The following is a 17,561-nucleotide window of genomic DNA, read 5'->3' on the forward strand; positions in this document are numbered from 1 at the left end:
TAGGAGATCTTGATAATTATTACTCCAAATATTTAATTTTTTCTTAACCACAGTTGGAGGCCTAGAGTGATGTTTAAAACTACTCTTTTCCTAGCCAGAAAGCCTCAATATTCTTGCATCATTATAGAAATTTGTCTAAAGGTTCTTTTCACAGTGACTAGACCTATCACACCAAGAAAAGTTTACTAGAATGTATCATCTTGCCTTTCTTCTTCTATTCAATGTTTGATTTTGAACATAACCAACATAGTTCTTATTTATACTTGGGTGATAACTTATTGCATATAGAATTTGAAAATTTTTTTCTGCATCAATTTGAAATTATAGTAGAAGATTAAAAGGTTTTTTTTATTGTTAGTGTGAAACTTCTTATTTTTCTTGTCTGTCTATTTAAATTATTTAGGAAATTTATTCAACTAAAATGATTCGTCACGAAGTACTTATAACTAAAAAAGCAATCATGAATAATTTGACATACATTATTGACATACGTATTAAATTTTAAAATATTCATGTTATTCCTGTTAACATCTTGACTCATTATTTGTAAGGACCTTTGTAAATATTAAGGTAATAAAGGAATTAATATGTATTCTTTTTTATTCTCTTAGGATAGTAACTTCATCACAACTCTTGAGTTGGCGGTACGTTTTGGGAAAACCCTTATTATACAAGAGATGGATGGTGTAGAACCTGTTCTTTATCCAATACTGAGACGAGATCTGGTTGCTCAAGGTAAATATTTGATAATTTCCAGAAAGTAACTATTTTTGAAATTTCCAAAGTAATTGACTTCATAGCTAACTTTGCCATTTTTTGTCTTGCCGCTGAATGTAAGGAAATAGAAACTTTTTTGGGTGGATGATGGTAATGTCATGAGAGTCTAGTAGTAATAGCAAGTAAACAAATTCTTAAAGTGCCTTTATAGAAGAGACACTGTGTCTGAGGTCTCCAAGACTGCTTCCAGGTACAACGTTTTACTAGGAAGACTCATAGGACTTTACATAGTCACACTCATGGCTAAGATTTATTGCAGGGAAAGGATAGAAAGCAGTCAGCAAAGAGAAAAGGCACATAGGGTGAAGTCAGGAGTCAAGAAACCAGGTGCAAGCTTCCAAGAGTCTTCTTCCATTGGACACAGATGTGACACAGGATGTGCTTCATTCCCCCAAGACCGAGTTTTGACAACACGTGTGAAATGTCTACCAAGGAAGCTTATTAGAGATTCAGAGCCCAGAATTTTCAGTGGGGGCTGATTATGTAAGCACATTCTGCCTAGCACATAGCAAAATTGCAGACTCCCCAAAGGGAAGCAGATGTTCTGCATAAACCACATTGTTTGTGCAAACAGTTTAAGCACAGTGAACCACTCTTATGTGATCTGGGAATGGTGAGAACCCTCCCAAAATCCAAATTCCCAGATGCCAGTTATGGGCCTACCTTGCAAGCAGGACTTTCTAAAGATAGCAGTCTCAGGACTGCCATGTTACCTCTTTTCTGCAAAGTCTAACCCAGACTTAGACGAATAGAAAGTAATGCTTTAAACTCCAAAAGCTTGTCATGCAAAGTATATATGTATACATACATAGACATGTACTTATACACATATACATACACATACTTACACCATGCACATTGCTAGCACTACAAGGTTTATATAGAAAATTGGAGTTACTGGCGCAAAGCAGAGAAATAGCAAAGCACGCACTATTTGTTGATCACCTATTATGCCACAAATCGGTATGCTTGGCCTGGCAGTGGTTGATATGTTGTGAAAAGAACTCTAGTAGCAGGACCTTTGCCTTTGTCACTTGGAGTTACCTTCCAGAGTGTAGTTTCTGGTCTCAGTCTGTTCTTTATTGGTGCTAACTCAGATCTGTTGAGCTAGCTCTTGCTGTGCTATCTTATGGAGGGGGGTATGGTGGAAATGAACCTTTGGGGCCATCTGCATTTGGCTCTCTTAGTCTGTATTCTGGCTCTTGAGAGCTCATTAAATATAAACCATGAGCTCTGACTGGTGTCAGGTTTAGCGGTATCTGTGGCGTTGTCTGAGAATGGGTGTTGACAAGGTCCCCTGAAGTTGGATTTGGTGAAAGTGATATATTCCACATCATGATTGGTTTACATTATGAACCACTATTCCAGATAGTTGCGCAGGGTTGTTTGGGTCAATGCGTTTATTTCAGAATTAGGAAAAGAGAGTTAATCTCTGCCCTCATCTTACTTTCTCTGCTTTCCTCCCAGGGTTGGATGTATTCATGTCACATTAGTTGAAGTCTGTTATCCTCTTTGAGTATACTTCAGATTGTCCTTTTCCAGAATGTTGAGTTCCTCATGAATTGCCGTTTTGTCATTATACATTTCCTTTGGGGACAGAGGATGGTTGTCCTAGAACCACATAAAACACAAAGTCTGTGTCCAATTTTGTTTATATCCCAGTGTCCCTAATCTAAACAATATGAACTACCTTTCTATATACTGAGGTCAAAGCAGGCACCAATAATAGAATCGAATATACTTTTCCTTCTCAAATTTATACTGTTCAAAAATCCCCTCAAATGTGTGTTGGTCAAAAAAGGAGAGCGAGTTACTTTCCTCCTCAAATTGTCATTGTTTTTTACTTTATGGTTCCTGTATCTTCAGCTAATTGTTATAGAAGTCACACGGCATCACAATGAATGTACTCAATTAATATATTCTTATATACAAGCACCCCAAATATCTATATGTTGACCAAGAAAACAAAACAAAATGTACTTAAGCCTGATCTAGATTCAGAAACCAAGGTAGTAGACATATAAGTTAGGACTACCCCTGGAAAGAGAGCAGGAGACCAAATCTTGTACTTGTGTCTAGTCATTCTGTCTTCATATTTCTCTAAAGTGCAGTAAAGATTTTGTGTCCAGAAGAAAAAATTGGTCAAAATTAATTCCATTGTAGGTTAACTCCAATGTAAATCAAGACTTGTACAGTTAAGACTATGTTGGACTTTATAGTTGTACATCTAGTATTTTCTAAGAGTAGGATGTGGGGCCATCTGCATTTGGCTCTCTTCAGTCTGTATTCTGGCTCTTGAGAGCTCATTAAATATAAACCATGAGCTCTGATTGGTGTCAGGTTTAGCGGTATCTATGGCGTTGTCTGAGAATGGGTGTTGACAAGGTCCCCTGAAGTTGGATTTGGTGAAAGTGATACCCAAGGGTCTTTTTTAGACAATAAACCATTTACTTTGAAATATTTTTTTAAATGTTGTATCAAAATAATACATGCATCAGTTACAAAATCAAATAATACAAAATGGCAGTGGTGTTCTGTCCCTCCCTTCCTCATGACTAGTCCTACTCACCAGAGAAAACCAGTTATTTTTCTGTTTTAACATTTTATTGAAATATATATATGTATGTATGAAATATATATATGTATGCAATATATATATGTCTATATATTTATACAAAAAATATATGTATACACACACACATAAGTATACACACAAACATAAGTATACAGCTTATGAATTTTTACAAATGGAATACACCTGTATAAGCACCCAGGTCAAGGTATAGAACTTTATCAGCACTCCAGAAGCCCCCTTAATTACCACTCTCCCTAACAAGGGTAACCACATTCCTGACTTATAACAACATAGATAAGTTTTGCTTATATTTGTACATTGCATAAATGAGAAAGAAAAATGGAGTGCCTGACTATTGTGGGCTGGGAGCTGGCTTGGCTCTAACAGCTTGGCCATGGTGTTCTGTTGAACATAAACCATTTCATAGCACCAACATCAGACGGGTCACTGTGTGACCATACTCATGTCTGAGTGCAAAAACAAGAATACTTTCCACATCACAAAAACAACCAAACATCCTCCTCTCCCAGCTAATTTGAGTGACTGCTTCTTTTTTACCAATTATGACTTAGTCTCACTTCATTTCTTTCATCTCCTAGATAAAAATTAAGATACCAATCATAGAATTGTCTGCTCTTTCTGATAGCACCCATGCCCCAGCAAAACTACGCTTTCTTTGAACCATTCCCAAATCACCTAACATAAACCCAAATCCTATAATAAGCATCTCAATACCTTCTTACTGAGACAATGCACAGTTTCTCTTGGTGGTCTATCTTTCATGGCAAATTGCCAGTAAACCTGAGCTGAGGCCCTTTAAGCATTGGATATATTTTGTTTTCTTTGTATTCTATATTTTGTGTATGTGTCAGCTTTGGTTAAGTTGTATTTTTTTTTTAGGTTTGTCTATTTAGGTTCGTCTATTTTATCCAAATTGTCAAATGTATTGGTGTGTTTTTTATATAATGTTGTCATAACTTTTTAATTTGTATTGGTTTTGTAAGGTGTTCTTTTTCTTGATATTGATAATTTTATCTCTTTTTCCTTGATCAGTCTTGATAAGGGTTTGTCAATTTTGCTAATCTTTTCAAAATACCAACTTTTTTTTTTTTTTTTGTGAGGAAGATCCGCCCTGACATAACATCTGCCAATCCTCCTCTTTTTGCTGAGGAAGACTGGCCCTGGGCTAACATCCATGCCCATCTTAAACACTTTATATGGGACGCCGCGACAGCATGGCTTGACAAGCGGTGCCTCGGTGCGTGCCCGGGATCCAAACTGGCGAACCCCGGGCCACCGCAGTGGAGCGCGCGCACTTAACCGTTTGCACCACCAGGCCAGCCCCTTCAAAATACCAACTTTTAACTTTGTTGATTTTCTCTACTGTATTTTTAAACTGATTTTTGCTCTTTATTATTTCATTCGTATTATTTTTCTTAGATTTCATTTGGTCTTTTACCTAGATTCTTGAGATGGAAATTCAATGTATTGATATTCAATCTTTTCTTTTTCCTGGTGCATGCATTTATGTCTATAAATTTCTCTCTAAGCCCTTCTTCTGCTTCATACCAAAAGTTTTGATTTCTTCTTTGATTCTAAATGATTCTAAATTACTTAGCATTTTTTGTTGTTGTGTAATTTTTAGGCAGTTGGAGATTTTCTCATTACTTTTTTGTTGCTGGTTTTTAGCTTAACTCCGTTGTGGTCAGAGAACTTATTTTGAAGTATTCAGTTTTTTGAATCCTGTTGAAGCTTTCTTCATGATCTGGAATTGGTTACTTTTCATAGAAGTTCCATGTACACTTGAAAATTATGTGAATTTTGCTCTTGGTTGTTTTAATTTTCACTGAAGTCAATTAGGTCATGTTTGTTAATTGTAATGTTATCATTGATATCTTTATTTTTTTTCTGTTTTTTCTATCATGTATTGAGAGAATATCTTAAAGTCTCTATGATTTTTGAATTTGTCTGTTTTGCTTTTACTTCTGTCAATTTTTGCTGTAAATATTTTGAAACTATGTTTTTGGATATATACATATTTGGAAATGTGATATCTTCCTGTTTGATTATTTTCTTTATCATTATGAAATGACCTTCTTTATCTCTAGAAATGTCTCAAGTTTTAGAGTCTGATATTAGAAGGGTTACAATAATTTCTGAGGGGCTAATGTTTGCATGGTAATACTTTGCCATTGTTTTACTTTCAGTTTTCTGTTGGTGTTGTTTTATAAAGCATGTCTCTGATAAGCAGTGTGTCATTTGGTTTTGCATTTTCATTCACCACGCAGTCTTAATATTTGTAATGTAATTTAATGCAGTTAACCAATTCATGCAATAACTGATATAGTTTACTAGTTAACCTGATTTTTTAATCAAATGTTTTGTATTATTTTTTAATGGTTACCCATAAATAACAATATACATCTTTGACTTGTTATTTTAATACAAATAAATATTTTGCCACTTCTCAGTACTGCACTTTAACTCTTACACCCCCTGCCTGCCTTCGCGTTATTCTTGTGATACATTGTCATGCTCCATATGATGTTACGATTATTGTTTTTAAAATCTGTATTTATACATATTTACCCTTTCTAGTGTTCTTAAATTCTCTCAGCATTTCCATTATCTCTTCATTTCCATCTGCATTATTTTTCTTCTGTCTGAAGGATTTCCTTTCGTGTTTTATCTAGTGAAAGCCCATTGGAAACAAACTTCTTTTTCTTCTTTGAAGAATTTTTATTTTTTCTGCCTGACATACAATTCTGTGTCGGCAGTTATTTTCTTTAGCACTTTCAAGTTTTTATTCTAGCTTATGTCATTCCTGTTGAGAAATCACCTGCTGGTTTTATTGTTGCTCTTTGTAAGTGATGTGTCATTTTTCATTGGATGCTTTAAAATTTTTCTTTGTCATTGGTTTTCAGTGATTTGATTGTGGTGTCCTTAGGATTGGTTTTCTTTGCATTTATCCTGCTTAAGATTTCTTGACCATTCCAGTTGGCATAGAGGTATTATATTGGGCTTTTAAATTTGTATTTCTCTGCTAATGATTAAAGTTCAATATAATTTTGATATTGTTTCTTGGACATTTGTATATCTTCTTTCATACAGTGCTTATTGAATTCTTTTCACATTAACTTAAAAAAGTTTTTAGGTAAAATTTTAAAATCTATTCTAGGGTTTTCAAAAATTCCTTACAATGTTTTTCTTAACCTTTGAAAATAATCTTTGATAATGTGTATTTTGTACCTAAAAAATCAATTATTTGTTGTCAGTTTAAAATTGTAAGTTGTGGATATCACTGTTGATTCATTTTTCTCTATATGTTGTATAATGAACATCATTTTTTAATTTTAGAATGTACTCATTTACATCCTTTATGAGGCAGAGCGTGATTTTTTCTTAGTTTAACTTTTTGTCATGAATCATTTGTGTATGGCAGTCTGAATAAGTTCTTTTTTCTTTTTTTTTTTCTTTTTATTTATTTTTTTGCTGGAAAATATTTGCTCTGAGTTAACATCTGTTGCCAATCTTTCTCTCTTTTTTTTTGATTTCCTCCCGAAAGCCCCAGTACATAGTTGTATATTCTAGTCGTAAGTCCTTCAGGTTCTTCTGTGTGAGCTGCCACCACAGCATGGCTACTGACAAATGAGTGGTGTGGTTCCGTGCCTGGGAACCGAATCCTGGGCCGCTGAAGCAGAGCCCACCAAACTTTAACCACTAGGCCCTCAGGGCTGGCTCTGAATAAATTCTTTTTGATGTTAATAATGGGTATCTTTGCAATTACTCATGTGTTGATAATCCTAGGTTTTTACCAGTTCATTCTGTCTTTAACTATTATATCTTAAATACTAGTACAATAAACACTTTTTAACTGATGAGTTTAGAAATAGAGAATAATATGTAATTGAGAGTTTCTATTTTTTGTCGTATATTATCAATCATTTTAGAAAAATTTGGAATATGAAACCTATAGTTAACATTAAAACCACACTGAATAAAGTAGATACTCCTTTGATGCTTCAGTATCCTAGGATCACCTTAATGAATATTATTTATCCTTCCTTGCATCATTACTGATTAATAGAGCATTCTGGTTAATAGTATCTTGAGTAGCCTAACTGTTGCTATCTTTTGGACTCTATTGAAAAGCTTATAATACAAACTATTTAGAAATACTAGAAAATTATATATATATATTTTTTTTTATTGATGTTTTAATAGTTTTTAACATTGTGAAATTTTGGGTTGTACATTTTTGTTTGTCCATCACCATATATATGTCTCCCTTCACCCCTTCTGCCCACCCCCTACCCCCCTTGCCCGTGGTAACCACAATACAGTTTTCTCTGTCCATATGTTGGTTTATACTCCACATATGAGTGAGATCATACAGTGTTTGTCTTTCTCTTTCTGGCTTATTTCACTTAACATAATACGCTCCAGGCCCATCCATGTTGTTGCAAATGGGACGATTTTGTCTTTTTTTATGGCTGAGTAGTATTCCATTGTATATATATACCACATTTAGAAAATTATATTTTTTAATGTCATGTAGCAAAATACAGAATATTCAGTCCAACTAATTGTGTTATTTTAAAAAAAATAGGCCCACGTTATGTGGTACAAATAGGTGACAAAATCATTGACTACAATGAAGAATTCCGCCTTTTTTTGTCAACAAGAAACCCAAATCCCTTTATTCCGCCGGATGCAGCCTCCATCGTTACTGAGGTTAACTTTACTACAACAAGAAGTGGATTACGAGGACAGGTATACACGGACAATCATAATTTACCTTAGAAATCTTTTGTAACTTTCTACACTCAGATATTTTGAGTGGGAAGCTATTTTGTTAAACCGATGAGCATTTAAACTTTTGAAAATATACTTGCAAGTTAGAGTAAAGCATTCTGGTTTATTTCATTTATCATTTGTGTTAGACGTACATTTGTTGCTAACGTCAAATTGCTGCTTCTTTTGGTATAACTTTAATTTTACAGTCTAAATTCTGTCATGTATGGTAGAATGTGAGAGATGGAAAAATCATAGAGATTAAGATCAGCTACTTTATTTTTTTAGTTGTGAAAACTGAAGTTTTAATTGTGAAAATTGCATTTAATTGACCTCTTCAGCTAGTTTAGGGATTTTGATTCCCAATCTAACATTTTTTTTCCTACTAGAACATATGCATCTTTGATTCACTTTATTTGTGTATGGCTTATTACAGTTTAGAATTATTACATGAATTTCAAAATGGGTGTTTTTTGGTGAAGGAGATTCACCCTGAGCTAACTTCTGTTGCCAATCTTCCTCTTTTTGCTTGGGGAAGGTTAGCCCTGAGCTAACATCTGTGCCAATCTTCCTCTACTTTGTGTGTGGGTCGCCGCCTCAGCATGGCTGACGAGTGGTATAGGTCTGTGCCCAGGATCTGAACCTGCACACCCGGGCCGCTGAAGCGGAACATGCCGAACTTAACCAGTATGCCACGGGGCGGGCCCCTCAAAATGATTTTTTATGTCCACACTTTTACTTATATACTTCCTCACTCATTTTTTTTTCTCTTTAAAGATATGATGACTGTTGACTTTTTGACTGTTATCCTATTTTTACTCACCTAACAATAGTAGATTTTTCCTCTTTTGATTTATATGATAGCATGTATATTTGCTACAATTTTACTTTATTGTAATTTTTAAAAATTTCCATTTAACATATTTTTTTTTTTTTACCATACTGTATGGCTCGCAACATATATTTTTATGAACAATATCTTTTGACTTACTTGATACTTCTTATAAATAAAACAGTGTACAGATTACTCAAAACTTGGCAGAATTAATTGACAAAAGTGTTCCTTCTATCTGAAGCTCTCCCTATAATTGCTGAAAGGGGCTATTTAGATCTAACAAAATCTAAGTGAAGATACTTATTCAGCAGATTTTGAATTATATATTTTATGACATGCCAGTGTCATTTCCTAATTTAAAGTTTCAAAATTAAGAATTTGACATAACATTTTTTAAGAGCTTCATTAAGATTCAATTCACATACCATAAAATTAACTCAGTAAAAGCGTACAATTCAATGTTTTCTTAGTGGAATTGCTGGATCACCTGGTGACTCCATGTTTAAGATTTTGAAGAAGAGGCAAACTTTTCCAAAGTTGCTGAGCTATTTTATTTTCCCACCAACAATATATGAAGGTTCCACTTTTTCCTCATTCTTGTCAACACTAGTTATTATCTTTTTAATTGTAGCCATCCTAGTGGGTATGAAGTGGTATCTCATTGTGATTTTGATGATACAGTATTTTAAGTAAGATATCTTTTTATTTCCTTATGTGAATACTTACCATTAGAAAAATACTAGCTTTCATAGTTTTTATATATTTAATCTAATTTTAGATCTACGTTACATATTGATATGTTAAGTAATGAAATTTCTTACAGTTATCCTATAAGATTTAAAATTTTATCAATCAGTTTAACTATTTGTTTGGCCTCTTTTTTGTCAGAAGTAATTGTGAAGGTGTCTCATATGTTTAACTAGAAAGAATCAAATGAGGTACATACTACCATAATACTTTTAATATTTGGTGACACACAGGGCCTGTTTGTGGGAAGTTTTTGTTTTGTTTGAACCTTATCACTAGAATAACCTTGATTTAAAAAAATTTTTTTTAAGCTTTTGGCTTTAACTATTCAGCATGAGAAACCTGATTTAGAGGAACAGAAAACAAAACTGTTACAACAGGAAGAAGATAAGAAAATACAGTTAGCCAAGCTTGAAGAATCTCTTTTAGAGGTAAAATTTAGTTATTCAGGATATCTTTTATTACTTTTTTTCATTAATGAACATAAATAGCAATATTGTTTTTTTTAAAAAAATTAATAGTGCCTTCAGCATGTTTTTGGTTATGTCAAAGACATTTCAATATATATCTTAAAATCAAAATTCAAACAGAAAAAAGATATTTTAGAATATAAGATTTTAAAGAGTAATGTTTAAGACAGCAATTTTTAATATTGTCTTTATACTACATTATTTAATATTTATATATTGCATGCTCAGAATTTCAAGAAGCATTAAAAGGTAGCATGAAATTATGATTTAATCTGTCACTTTAAGTAGTTTTTATTTTTATTAGATTGATAAAATTAATACATATGCAATGCTTTGATGATATAGTATCATATAATGATTTACTATATTATTCTTATAGGCTTTGAAATGTTGAAATTCTTTTAAAATAACATAAGTTCCCATAGTCTTCAAACTAATGATAGTTAATATGGACTTCCTTTAATTGATTATTTTAATATGTATGATAATATATTATTTTGTTAATTTTTCCTACAGACACTTGCTACGTCACAAGGCAATATTTTGGAAAATAAGGATTTGATTGAATCTTTGAATCAGACAAAAGCAAGTAGTGCACTTATTCAAGAGTCACTTAAAGAATCTTACAAACTCCAAATTTCCCTTGATCAAGTAATTATTTTTTTCTTTGTGCTCTTATATCATGTTTTCTTAAACTTTTGTTAATATGATTTAGAAATCAGAATCTAGAATCAGGACTTCAGGGGAACAATGATTGCAAAAAAAGAAAGCTATTCAAAAAGACCAGAGCCTTGGATCTGATTCTTATTATTGTAGAGAGTGTGATAAGATGTTGGTTGGGGGCACTAAGGATAAGGCTGGTCACTATACCTTGCTGGGTTCTAATGATTTCTGGCATAACATTATCTAATGTTCTAGAGCTGCAGTTTTGTTCTGAAATTGAAAATGAGTGTATTGAAAATGACTATTAAAAGCATCTTTGCCATTTTTGGAACTTTTCTTAAGTTAACGCAAGTTAAGTATATTAATTGAAAGGGTTATAATCTATTTTTCCCATTAAAAACATTTTTCTTTTCTACTCATCCTGGACCCCATGATCGTGATGATCTGAACTATTTTCTTACAAATGGTTAAAATTTTTGTCGCTTTGTTTTTTGGATATTTTCTTTTGCACAATTCCAATCCTATATCAGTACAATATATCTTTTCCTCTCCTACATTCTAGTGACTGAGCTTTGCTTGAAGTAAATCAGATAACCAAGCAGATTAATGTTACTATGAATTCCCAGGCTCCAACCTGACCTGGGCCCTCATTGACATCCTTTAATTCTTTCTCATTCACTTTCAATGACTTTTCCAAATTTTCTTTTTAGTCACCCCACCTTCTCTACCAGGGCTAAACTTGGCACACATCATGACTGTCATTCTACACCAAAAGGATTTTGAACTTTCTGTGCCTTCTCTTTCTAAACAGGTGTTGCTGAGTCACACACATAATTTTACCAATATCATATTTGTAATCCTGGTGCTCTGATCAGAATGACATGGAGAACCTTCTCAGAGTTTCATTTAGAACCTTGAAGCCATTTAATCCTATGATCCTCTCATTTTTATCACTCTTTACCTTCAGTCAGAATGAAAACCCCTATGGGTATTGGCTCTTTCTGTGCTTATGTTGAACAATGCTAGGTGCCTTATTGCATTAATGTGGACACCCGGTACAGTCTTCTTCTCTACTCCAGGTCCATCAGTGTTCTTGTTGACAGCAGTCCCACACACTAGATTCATAGTTCTAAGTTTTCTCTTCTGCAGGGATAGCCTAGTAGTGTGCCCTCTTGCATTACCTAAACTGGTTCTCTTTTGAAATGTAAAATTGCGTCATTTATTCTCTGATCACAACTGTTTACGTTCTGTCTTACCCTCTTTTCCCTAATGCAAACTCTTGGTCCTCATTAAGATCAACCCATGAACCACTTCTAGCTCTGTAATCTGAGGGGTAGAGCAATATTTAAAATATATTGCCCTTAGTTTCATAAAAATAAGAAAAACTAGATAATGCTATTCCCTTAGTTATAAAAGTCTATAAATCGTCATCTTCATTTGTTTTATGTATGTAGAAATAGTGAGGCTGTGGCTAGATATGTGCATAGTGGTCTGTAGGTGGCAGTAAAGCACTAGTACTAAGGTGTTTTTCTCCCCTCAACCAATGATCCACAGGAGCGGGATGCCTATCTTCCTCTGGCTGAGAGTGCCAGCAAGATGTACTTCATTATCTCTGACTTGTCCAAAATTAATAACATGTACCGTTTTAGTTTGGCTGCATTTCTCCGACTTTTCCAGAGAGCTCTGCAAAACAAGCAGGTATGCTGTTGACCTTCTAGCTGAAACTGAGTAACAGAGATCACTTTTCTAAGTGCTTAATTTATAATAATAATTTCCTGAGAAAACTTGTTTAGAATTTTGTTTGAATAGACCACATGTAACAATTTTAAACTATATTTAAAAGAAACCAGCTCCTTAATTGTGTTTTATGTTCTTAACAAACTGTCACAATGTGACATTCTTCTTAATGGAAATGATTCATGTTCTGCGTATATATTAATAAGTAATAGATGATCATTAAAAAAATCAGATGATTCAGGAAGGTATAAAGATAAGAAATTATCCACATGATCTCATTAGCGAGAAAAAACAATATTTAAAATTTCATTGTATATCCTTGTTTGAGGCTGTGATATGTGTGAGGTATTATTCTAGATAATGGGGATACATACCTCCCTGGGGTGGGAGGACTTGATGACTAGGACTGCTGACTGCAGCACCTCTCCGTGAGGCTTGGCTTCCTCGCAGTACAGAGTAGTTGGATTTCTCATATTAAGTGTTGGGGTGCCAAGCATATATATTCTGGTGAACAAAGCAGGAGCTGAATCACCTTTTATAACCCAGCCCGGGTTCAGTGTCTTTTCTGCTGTATTCTGTTGGTTGAAGCAGTCACAAGCCTACTCAGATTCAAGGAGTTGGGGAAATAGACTTCACCTCTTGATGGAAGGAGTGTGAAAGAATTTGGGGGTTATGTTTTGAAACAGCTACAGACCTTTATGGTTTTATGTTTTCAGTGTTTCGCTTCTCCAATTATTTCTTAGTTAAATTCTTAGATTTGGATGGCTGGGGCAAAAATGCACATTTGTAAGCCTTTAGACAAATATTGTCTAATTATCCTTTGGAAATATATGCTATTGATGTATTAAACTGATGCAATGAGAGTGCCTTCTTCCATCTACACCTTAATCAACAATGGAGATTATATATCTTTGAATAATTGTCCTATTAGGTAATTGAAAAATATTTCATTGTACTTGTAAGTCTGATCACTAGTAAGATAAATATAGGATTATTTTACATTTATATTTCTTCAGTGAATTATTTTTTTACATCTCGTATTAATATTTAAAAAGTTCAGTTATAAGAGATTCTTATATATTGAGGACATTAAACCTTTGTCATATGTTGCAAATATTTTGAGGTTATTATCTGCCTTTTCACTTTATTTCAAAAATATTTTTATGAGACCAAATTCATCAAATTATCCTTTATAGTTTTTGGGTTTGGTCTAATCCTAAAATGGGCATTTTTTAAAATTATTTTTTGGGGGAGAACAAATTATTATTTGTTCTTCTAGTTAAATTAGGGAGTAAAATTTCATATTCAAGTAGGTTTACTTAAATCTGTTTTTCTGAAGAAGGATTGTTATTCCTTCTATTAATATTTATTGCAGATGTACCATGTGTCAGGCATTTTTCTAGGTGCTTGGGTTATATAGCAGAGAAGGAAACAGGAAAAAAAATCCTTGTCTTCATTGGTATGACTACTTAATATTTTCATGAATGAGCTATTTCAGAAAAATCTGAATTTGATTATAAATAATGATTAAATTTTTGCTGATTTATTTTCCACTAATGTATCTCATTTGAAGTTCTTACATTCAAAAGTGAAATAAAATGACACCTAATGAAGAGCTAGTGCTTTGAGCATAAATTTTGTTAGCAAAAATTTGTCTACTCAGTCATGGTAGACAAGGTAAGCATTTCTCCCTCCCTCTCTTACATGTATATTTGTAATGTCGTTTGGACAAACACTAAGTTTCAAGAGTCAGGGGAAGGCAGAAGAATAAATAATTGTGGTTTTGGTCCTTAGTTTTTTAAAAATATTTTTGAATTTTGAAATATGTTTAATTTAATCAAACCTTTTATAATATTGTGCTAGTATTGTGCATTTTTACAAAAAAACAGAATGGTATATTCAGTGAGAGTTGGTTCATGATATATAATTGATCATATTTCTGATTCACTGTGTCAGCAGATAAAACTGAGTCATTTATACTTAACCTTTTTTGCATTAAAAATTTCCCGTAAATTACTTATAAAGTACACAATAATAACTTCATTTTAAATTTCCTTTTATCCTTTAGTCAAAAAAATATTCATGTTAAAAGTCAGTGACTCTAAACTGGTATGAGAACTGATATAGGTTAGAAGTTCTAACTAAACTTAATAAGAACGTTGGTTATTTTGTACTCTTTAGAAAAGCTTGTAACCCAGTATCTCCTCAGTAACAATAGTTCTGTGATAATATGGTCATTGAATAACATTGGCCTTCGTGTGTGTGTGTACTTGTGTATGTGCATTTGAATTATTTTAAAAAGCAATATAATCCTAAGTATGTGGAGTAAAAAACTTGCTTTTCAGTGTTTTGAAAATCCATTGGATCTTGTAGATGCTGTACTCTGTCTCACAATAGAGTGTCTTAGTGGATCCAAGTTTCAGTTTCACTTGTGATGTTTGTTAATACATGATGAAATAAAGAGGAGTGTTTGCGCCTTTATATGAGTTATAAAGGAGGAGCTCTCCCAGTTAGAATATACTACTAACAAGGCCAGAAACCTAGTTTTGGTGCATCTGCCTTCTAGTTCGTGATGTTTTATACCAATTTCATACATTACATTGCTCATCCTGGATGTATTTATCTAAACTATTAAAATTATTTTACTAGGTCTTTTTTTCTTGTCAATTATAAAATCACAAGGAAGCAAGCAAATTTAATCTAAATATTATACCAGAATTGAGCTTTTCAAGACGTGTATTCTCCAAATGCTCCCTGAAGTGAGACGTAAAACTCATATCACACTTAGGGAAAAGACCAGCCTTTATAGCCTCCTTCTCCCCAATTTCTATCTACCCCAAGCCATTTTTCATTAATCAAAGGAAATAGCCATTAATGATATTTTTTCAAATCATGGCAATCATGTGCAATGGAAGTACAAAAGCAGATAAAAAACCAAAGGTGTGTATGAGTTTTTACAGAATCAATATCAAAGTTTTTGTTCATCCTTATTCAACCTGGAAGGCATGGTTTAAGATTGGTTAGGTTCTTATATTGAAGATGAGAAAATTCTTTATAGGGTGGTTCTGATCATACTGTTTGGGGGCTGGATTGGTAATTTTGGTACAAGTAGTGAAATGGCTTTAACTCAGATTGATGTAATATTTTTAATGCCAGTAGGAATCAAAGTGGTATGGTCAAATTCAATTCATATTGTATTATTGGAAATTGATTATAATTTTCATTTATTGAAAGCTTTAACTGTATACATTAAAGAAAAATAAATTTTTTAATTGTTTTAGGGTACAAATTTAATGCACTTATTTGTTTAGTCCCTTGAATTTGATTGGCAAAGATAATTATTCCAGAATTAGCTTTGAGTCTGGAGGAACAATTTATAAGCATGATTAAACTATGGGGTACCTTTTAAATGTTTATAAATTTCCTAATGGTTTTTTAATTTTCAAATTGTAATCCACAGGATTCTGAAAATACAGAGCAGAGAATCCAATCTCTTATCAGCTCATTAAAACATATGGTGTATGAATATATATGCCATTGTCTATTTAAGGTAAGAAACATTATAGTTTTCACATATAAAATACCACCTGAGCCTTGATTTAATACATATTTCAGTTAAATTATATAATTCTTACCTACTAGAAACGTATTGAAATTGGCGTTTCTGATATTTTCCCAGAATAATATTCATTACTAACTAGAATGTCTTACAGCGTTCTGGGATGTGGGGAGAAAAGTGACAAGTGAAGAAGGGAGCGCAAACATTGGGTTAGCTGACTTAGCTCTGAACATCCCAGTAGACACTACAGGAGGAAACTACGATGGATTATGTTGGTCATTTTCTAGCTAGGGTTTCTCAACCTCAGCACTATCGACATTTTCGGCCACATTCTTATGTGTTGTTGGGGGCTGTTTTGTGCATTTTAGGATGTTTACCAGCATCTCTGGCCTCTACCAACTGATGCCAGTAGCACTCCCGCCCCCCAGTTGTTAAAATCAAAAATGTCTCTCGACATTGCCAAATGTCCCCTGGGTTGGGAGACAAAATCATTTCCTATTCCTGATATTAGGAAGTAAATTAATGCCTGATACTGAGTTAGGAGAGAAATTTGTCATAGAAGTCTTCGTATTATAAGGGCCCCAGAGGAATACACAGTGAAATGTATTTTAGAAATTTTTCAATATTATAGAAAACACAGAGGCTTTTTACTTAAGATTTTTTTTTTTTTTTACTATCAGTTTTAGGGTATAGCTTGAAATATGTTGAAGAAGAGCTTTGTACAGGCACTTAACTAAGTGAGAGAAATCGAGTTATTATGGTCCAATCATATAGGCGTCTTTAGAAAATCTTGAAAATGATATAGTTAATATATTCTTTGGAAAGGAATAGTAATTTTTATGATTAGAGTGATATTGTTGAGGATCTTTACTTGAGACAGAGAATAAATCCGTCAAAGTGCTTTTCAGCACTTTGACAAGGGATATTACTGGAAGTTCAAAGAATTATAGTTGAGCATTTCTGTAGAATTCCTTCTTTAATGAAAACTGTGGATTTATATTTTTCTTTTAAAGGTCTTATAGCTATCATTCTAAAAATCACCTGTTTGGCCCTCAATATTAGCTTGTGTAAAATGAGGGATTGTAAGCAAATGATCTCAAAGCCCATTTTGTCACTAAAATGTTATAATCCTAGATATGAGGATGACCTATCAATAGAGTTTCATTGTCATAGATCTCAGGTATCTCTAACTTTTGCAGAATGCATTATCTCATGTAAGAGCTTAAAAATTTTGTTACACAAAACTTAAAAATATTTTCTGAAAGAGTTTCAAACTTACCTTAAAAAGTCATTCACCCTCTTCTCCAACTCTTACTCCTTTGTTAGAGTAAACCAGTTTAGGGTTTGAGTTGTTCCTTATAGTTCATTTCCTATTTCTTCATATTCATATGTGCAAATATATAG

At 33.2% G+C, this 17,561-nt stretch overlaps 1 protein-coding gene across 2 annotated transcripts in view; it reads left to right on the top strand.

Moving 5' to 3' along the window:
- Positions 1–17,561, top strand: part of DYNC2H1 (dynein cytoplasmic 2 heavy chain 1) — a 293,258-nt gene that overhangs the window by 116,360 nt on the left and 159,337 nt on the right. For both annotated transcript variants that reach the window (XM_087433636.1, XM_004427391.3), the window contains exons 65-70: positions 612–735; positions 7,962–8,125; positions 10,040–10,159; positions 10,715–10,849; positions 12,416–12,559; positions 16,059–16,148. In XM_087433636.1, coding sequence (XP_087289762.1) covers positions 612–735; positions 7,962–8,125; positions 10,040–10,159; positions 10,715–10,849; positions 12,416–12,559; positions 16,059–16,148 — 777 coding nt within the window. The remainder of the gene's footprint in view (positions 1–611; positions 736–7,961; positions 8,126–10,039; positions 10,160–10,714; positions 10,850–12,415; positions 12,560–16,058; positions 16,149–17,561) is intronic.

Source organism: Ceratotherium simum, chromosome 7 (genome assembly GCF_057802395.1).
Source record: "Ceratotherium simum simum isolate JZ-2026a chromosome 7, ASM5780239v1, whole genome shotgun sequence".
In the NCBI taxonomy this organism is placed as follows: domain Eukaryota; kingdom Metazoa; phylum Chordata; class Mammalia; order Perissodactyla; family Rhinocerotidae; genus Ceratotherium; species Ceratotherium simum.